Genomic DNA, 7,233 nt, shown 5'->3' with positions numbered 1-7,233 from the left:
TGGAATAAAGCAGGTTCATTTTAACCATTTCTAGTGAGAGAAACACCTCATTTTAAACAGCTCATTTCAACACCTCATTTTAAAAATGTATTATTAAAACAAACAGTCATAATGGTAAAACTTTTTATTAGGTCATTTAGGGACACAGTGACAGGTCTTTTGCCTGGCCTTTTCACCTCTCAAAGGCTCCTTTGATTTGGTGCAGCAAAGTGCCTGGACTATGCAGGCCAGGGAATTACCCTGTACCCAAGGTAGGTATTAAGCCCAGGTCACCTGAATTATTGCTTCTGGGAGGTGGTATAAGCCCTATCAAAGTGTGAATGATTTGTTGCATGAGCACCTCTGTGATGGAAAATGTTGAAAAGTGGATTCAAGTTTGTGCTTCAGGGGACTTATTTATCATGTGAAAGAAAATGCATTAGACTCCTAGGTGGTTGTAGAGGGTGAACGGGGGGGGGGGGGGGGCGAAAAAATTTCAAAAATTTTTATAAAAAAATTCTGGGTGGGTCTGAAGTCAGGGTGGTTCTAATAAACAATAAGATGATTTAATGGGGATAATGAGTCAAGGGGCTGCCCACCAGGGTAGAATAAGCAACTGCAGAGCATTTCCTTAGCCCCCTCCCACCTATTATGTCACAGGCATGCCAATAAGACAAACTCCTCCATCCTCCACCTCCCACCTTCAGTGCCAGATCTGTAAGCGCTTAGCCAAGCATGCTGGGAGACACAGAGCAACTGAAGCACAGGAGCATGTGGATGTCTTAGATTTTCTTTGCAGTCTGTGCTGCTCTCCTCTCCTAACACCACCCCACTACTAGACGTAGGCATTAGACGTGACAATCAGCCACATTTGAACAGAAGAAAATACTGAAGACACATTCTCCAGGAGAATGTCTCAAAGGCAGCCTCAATCACCTAATCAGACTTCAATTACAAATGACACAGAATCATCAAGCTCTGTCATTTCCAATGATACCACAAATAAAGGGTGGACCGGAGACAACTCTCCAGGAATAGAAGCACTGTGTGCCATCTACATCACTTATGCTGTGATCATTTCAGTGGGCATCCTCGGAAATGCTATTCTCATCAAAGTCTTTTTCAAGACAAAATCCATGCAAACTGTTCCAAATATTTTCATCACTAGCCTGGCTTTTGGAGATCTTTTACTTCTGCTGACTTGTGTGCCGGTGGATGCAACCCACTACCTTGCAGAGGGATGGCTGTTCGGGAGAATCGGTTGTAAGGTGCTCTCTTTCATCCGGCTCACTTCTGTTGGAGTGTCTGTGTTCACGCTAACGATTCTCAGTGCTGACAGGTGAGTCTTTTTTCTTTTATATTTCCTAGGATGTGAAATTAGGAAAAAAGAAAGGAAAGCTTGTACTTAGCATTTCCTGGCTACTATTCTGCTTTTCTCACACTGTGAAACGGGGATGTAAGATTGGAAATCCGGTGGCATTTTAATTCAAAGTTAGTGTAAAAACGTTGAAATTTCTGCATTAGCATTTAAGGAGAGGTTGAAAATATATGCTTTAGGGGAAAATGTCTTTTCATTCAAGTGTAATTGTTTGCTTGAAAGGGTACCAAACGGGGTTTTTATTTTCCCTCCAGCTTATTAAGTAAAGCAAATTGTTGCAGGTGTAAAAGAAAAAAAAATCCATGCTTTATACATTAGTGCAGCCTAGTGGCACAATATTGTCAACATGAAAACATTGGCATAGGTGTGAAATTAACCACATTTGCATTATCGTATACCAGAAGGATGGTAAAGAGATAACATGCATCTAATCTATTTGAAATTCATCAAATTAGCTAATGGCAGCAAAACGGTGAGGTTTTCAGCTCCCTGGTAACTCGGTGTAATGTCATCACTTAATTCCATTTGTTTTCTCTATAGGCGTTCAGTGTCACTATCGTTTCCGGAGAGATAAATTAATCCTGATTGACTTTTAAAGTTCTATGGCTAGGGCGTGTAAAAAACCTCTTGCCATCAGGGTGTTTGGACTGTTAGGATATTTTCAATCTAAGTACTGTGTATTTTTGTGTTCCTAACTGTGAAAGCATGAAAAAAAATTGAGGCTCCAAATGTTGAAAATGATGCTTTTAAAAGCCTGTAAGTAATCAATGCCTGGCAGTGTTAGAAGGAACAGCTTATTCAGACTGTGGAATCTGAGTGGAGAGAAGGGTTTCCCTGTGTCTTTTTTGAATTTTTGCTTTGACGGGGCAGACTTTTGTAAAGGCTGTAGGCTTGAAGGGGGATTTGTCCGATGCCGAGGCATCTTTGCAGGGGTATGGAGCTACGATTTTATCTTTGCCTTGCCCGAAATCTCACAGATCAATCAGCTTGGGCAGCAAAGTAGCACTTGTGAACGGGGAAGAAATTAACCCTCTCCTGTTCACTGCTGCGAAACCCTGGAATTCTTTTCTAGGAAGATCGAAGGCTGCTCACTCATGAGGAAAGGAGAGTTAATTCCGTTTAGCGTGAGTGACTTATACAAAAAGAGACTTTTCGAACACCTAAAGTAACATAGAAGTGGCAAATTACTCTCAATCACACATGAAATTGTGCTGAAAAAATTATGCCTAAACAGAGGATGTGTACATTAAATTATAAAATTGAAAATCTCCAATATCTCATAGGAGTGAATAAAGAAAAAGCCAATTAAGATAAACAAAAAGCCTTGGGGTGTATTATGTGCCTTTAAAACCCTAACCTATTCTAGCTGGTTAATGTTGATTGGATTAAACACATGTGGTAGGAGGTAGAACTGGGTGACAATTTTGGTGTGTATTTTGACCTTTGCTTTTGATTGTGTGCTTCCAGATATAAAGCAGTTGTGAAGCCACTTGAGCGACAGCCCTCCAATGCCATCCTGAAGACCTATGCAAAAGCTGGCTGCGTCTGGATCGTGTCCATGATATTTGCTCTGCCAGAGGCTGTATTTTCAAATGTATACACTTTACGAGATTCCAACAAAAATAGGACATTTGAATTGTGTGCCTCTTATCCCATCTCTGAGAAGCTCTTGCAGGAAATACATTCTCTGCTGAGCTTCTTAGTGTTCTACATTATTCCACTCTCGATTATTTCTGTCTATTACTCTTTGATTGCTAGGACTCTTTACAAAAGCACATTGAACATACCGACTGAGGAACAAAGCCACGCCCGCAAGCAGGTATGTATTAATTGATACTCATACAAATACAGTTAGACTTTAGAACTGAAATTCCTACTTTTGCATAGTGAGTGACTATGTATTTATCTGTGTATAAATACAATATCAGTGTAGAATTTTTGTTAACACCATGGGCTCTGGTTTTAATGCCACATATACTAGCTGAGCAATCTTGAGCAAGTTATGTAACCTCTCTGAGCCTCAGTTTCCTTATCTATAAAATGAAGATGAGGACTAGATGATACAGATAATGTGCTGCACGGTTTCTGGAGCAGAGTAAGCATTCCATAAATGGTGGGACTACTGTTATTAAAGAGGGGATGCCCGAGGTTTGGGAGCAGTAAAAATTATTTATCTTGTGGAATAGTAAGGAACATTGCATAAGGTGAGACTATAAAGCAAAACATCTTTTATTTCAGAAAATATAACATAATAATAGAAATGCACAGGATGGTAGAGCTAGCAAGAACTATAATATTATTTAGTGCAACCCACTTGCACACGGGCGGGCAAACTGAGGGGGGTGGATTGCCTATGACAGGAGAATAATTGGAATAAAGGGAGTGTTGCTAAAACAGATTCAGAGGGACAAAGCGAGAGGGTATTCCGTTTCACCCCTGCTCAGGACAGAGAGCTGTGCCTTTCTGCAGAGCTATTCCATTCAGTTAATGCCACAGTGGCACATAGGAAGTTAAAGTTGTCATCTTTGTTCTGTCTGAGACCACAGGCTTTATCTTCACTTAACCTGGTTCTTTTTTTCTTTAGTGCCAGATATGGGCAGGATTATTCTTATGTATGAAAGACAGCATATTTGCTTTGTATTCCTTTGATATGTGGTTAGAATTCTTATAGTTCATAAGCAATTTTTTGCAGTGCTAGGGATTGAACCCAAGGCTTGCACACTCTAGGCAAGTGCTTTATCACTGAGCTACACCCCCAGACCTTAAAACAATTTCTAATACCAACTTGACAACTTTCATAATCCCCAGATAGCTATTCTCCCCTAGTCAGCCTCTGTGGATGCAGTGAAAGCAGTTTGTACAGCGTCTCTCTTTTGAATTAAATTAAGTTGCTGGGAATTTCACACCATTCCTGGAGTTGGAGACATCCTAGCATATGACAAATCCAGGGGGTGGTAGGAGGTCTTGGAATTAGAGTTAATCAGACCAAGATCATGGGTTACCATGCCAATTAATTGGCTGTGTTGTGTAGCCACAGGCTGACTTCTGCTCGTCCCAGCCGATAGCTGACAAGCACACGCTCCAAGGGAGACCAAGCTGTCAGCTGTAAATTTCTGTGGAGATCTGGAGAATGGCTTTGACAAATCTCTGCCAATGAAATGATTTGTGTGTGTGTCGTTTTCTTCCCTCCTGTAGATTGAATCCCGGAAAAGAATTGCCAAAACGGTGTTGGTGCTGGTGGCTCTGTTTGCTCTCTGCTGGTTGCCGAATCACCTCCTGTATCTCCACCACTCATTCACTTCTGAAACCCATGCAGACCCCTCTTCTGTACATTTCATTGTCACCATTTTCTCTCGGATTCTGGCTTTCAGTAATTCTTGCGTAAATCCCTTTGCACTCTACTGGCTGAGCAAAACCTTCCAGGAGCATTTTAAAGCTCAGCTGTTCTGCTGCAAGGGAAAGCGGCCCGAGCCTCCTCTTGCTGCAACCCCTCTTAACAACCTGGCTGTGGTGGGAAGGGTCCCCGGCACTGGGAGTGCACACATCTCTGAGATTAGTGTGGCCTTGATCACTGAGTGTGCTGTGAAGAACGAAGAGGACAGCGTCTAGCTTTCCCATTAAAAACGGTGTTTTTCCTCCCAGTGTGTGTATCTAGCTCTAAACTGTGCACAGGTGTGTGGTTGTTGTTTTCTTGTTTGTGGACTGTGTCAAAGTCTTAGGAGCTAAGGATCCATATAAGTAACAGATGAACCATGATTTCCTTCAAAGTACAGTGATGCTATGGGGCTTTCTAACTAAATTGAAGCCCCCGAAGTATAGGAAGACATGTTTGTATATGCCAGTGAGCTCTAAGGGAGACTGAAGAGGAGGAAAGAAATAAACAAGATGAAACATAAAAATCTAATTTATTTCCATCACATCTCTCATGCTTCTAACTGCTCATAGACTCCTTTGTCATTGGAGTGTGTTTGTGTTTCTTATGTGGTGTGAATCTAGGGATTATACTTTGTATAGGAAAAGGAGATCAAAAAGATAAAACATCTCTTACACAGTTCTCTTAAAGAATAAGTGACTGCCCTTTCCCGTTAATCTCTATTCCATTATAACTAAATCTGCAGTTTAAATCAAAATGTTTGGGAGCCGGTGAGGATCAAGTATTGAATAAGGATCTGGGGCAGGGTGATTGCCTCACTGGGTCAACACTTCCCGACTTCATGTAGTTCTGCCTAGAACTGCATTGATTAAGAACTGGGCAGAGCTACTTTGCACAGATATTGTTGAGAACCGCCTTACCCACAGGCAGAATAAGTGGCCACATTTATGGTGTCATTGAGGGCCCCACAGGGCCCCTGTGGGAAAATCTGTACCTGCCAGCGTCTGAGATTCGTTCTTTAAGGAAAGTCATTTCTTTTGGTTAAGTAGTGCCCTCTTTCTGAAAACCTGCAGAAGTGCCACATGAAATCCTTACCACCTAGGTGTGCAATCGTCATCAGCTCATCTTCCTGCTTGACTTTAGTAAATATGATGGGCGCCTAAGTCCTGTATGAGTGTGACCTAACTAACCTCTGTCCCTGGAAATCAGATGGAAGGCTCTGATTTTCTGTCCTCTGCTCATATTGCTAACCCAATAAGCTTGTTAATAACTGTCATATTAAAAACTGTGTCAATAGACTTGTCAGATTTAGACTTGTGGTTTCAGAAAACATATTCTTGGAGCAAATCAAAGCTTATGTCTGGCACTATAGATAGTCAAATTTGTATTTTTAGAAACTTGGTATGTGAATGTGCTTTGACAGTTGTGAGCTTTCTTTAAATGGCTTGTGTGGTTGTGAACTTTTGTTAATGATGTGGCTCAAAGGGGGGTATATAATATTAACACTAGACTTTAAATCTGTAAAATTGGTTTACTTAAAGTGGGGTGCTGGGATTGTATTAATGTTGTTTTAAAGTAGGCATTGTAATAAGTGGGAGAAAACAAATAAACATGAAATAAAGTTTCAAGTGCCTCTGTGTAACCTTATTTTCTAAAATCAACATTTCTGGCAGTTATAACTAAGAATCCATTTTAATGCCAAAACTTAAGCTATTTTCAAGTCACGGAACTCTAAAATATTTTTACCATTTTCCTTACTCTGAGTAAGTGTTATATCTTTACTCTCCTAAGCATAACATTTTAGAAATAACTTGTTAAAATCCCAGGTTACAAAAACTAAGAAGGCTCATTAGCAGTTAATAATCCCTAAGAGACGTAGGGACCTGATATAAAAAGAATCCCAAAACGGTTTCATAGGGCTCCAGCCTGCGTCCATCCACACCTAGAGAACTGGGGTTAAAATTTGCGGCTGTGTTTTGACTATTTTGGAGGGGGTGTCTCTCTTTTAACAGATTATCCTTGTCAGGACTAATCTTATCAGTAGGCCACAATCTCTTGCATACTGCTTATTGTGGTACCAGAAATGGGAGCTTTCTACAGGAGATTTCCTACAGGGGTATAGTGGTGAATATAGGAGATGAAATAAATTGTTCATAAGTCTCAATTTTGCTCAGGGTCTTCCCATGCCCAGGATTTTGGATACAGACCATAATAGTACACTATAAAACAGAGTCACAAAGTTAGCTATAGCCCAAAACATAGCCAGCAGGAGAGTCTCCACCACTGACATTGAAAAGTGAGGGAAGTTAACACTGGCATGCCTGTTGTGAATAGCAAATTTGGTTTTAAAGAATTTCTGCAATTTTAACCATCTTAGGTGAAGGATCTTGTCAGATTTTGGTTTGTGACCTTTTTTTGTTTTTTGTTTGTTTTCAGTGCTGGGGATCAAACCCAGGTCCTTGCTCATGCTAGGCAACTGCTCTGACACTGAGGTACCTCCCCA

The 7,233-nt window shown here is 40.8% G+C and overlaps 1 protein-coding gene across 1 annotated transcript; it reads left to right on the top strand.

Annotated features, from left to right (window-relative positions):
• The first annotated feature begins 700 nt into the window (after positions 1-700).
• On the top strand, positions 701-6,397 carry Brs3 (bombesin receptor subtype 3). The gene is made up of 3 exons (XM_004862353.3): positions 701-1,318; positions 2,825-3,176; positions 4,553-6,397. Exons 1-3 carry the CDS (start codon positions 891-893, stop codon positions 4,964-4,966), a joined length of 1,194 nt encoding a protein of 397 aa, XP_004862410.1. The 5' UTR covers positions 701-890; the 3' UTR covers positions 4,967-6,397.
• The last annotated feature ends 836 nt before the right edge of the window (positions 6,398-7,233 follow it).

Source organism: Heterocephalus glaber, unplaced genomic scaffold, assembly GCF_053883595.1.
Source record: "Heterocephalus glaber isolate CG9 unplaced genomic scaffold, H.glaber_assembly_v1.0 deba00001764, whole genome shotgun sequence".
Lineage (NCBI taxonomy): Eukaryota > Metazoa > Chordata > Mammalia > Rodentia > Bathyergidae > Heterocephalus > Heterocephalus glaber.
Note: the sequence above shows the minus strand (reverse complement) of the source record. Positions and strands in the feature narration are given on the sequence as shown.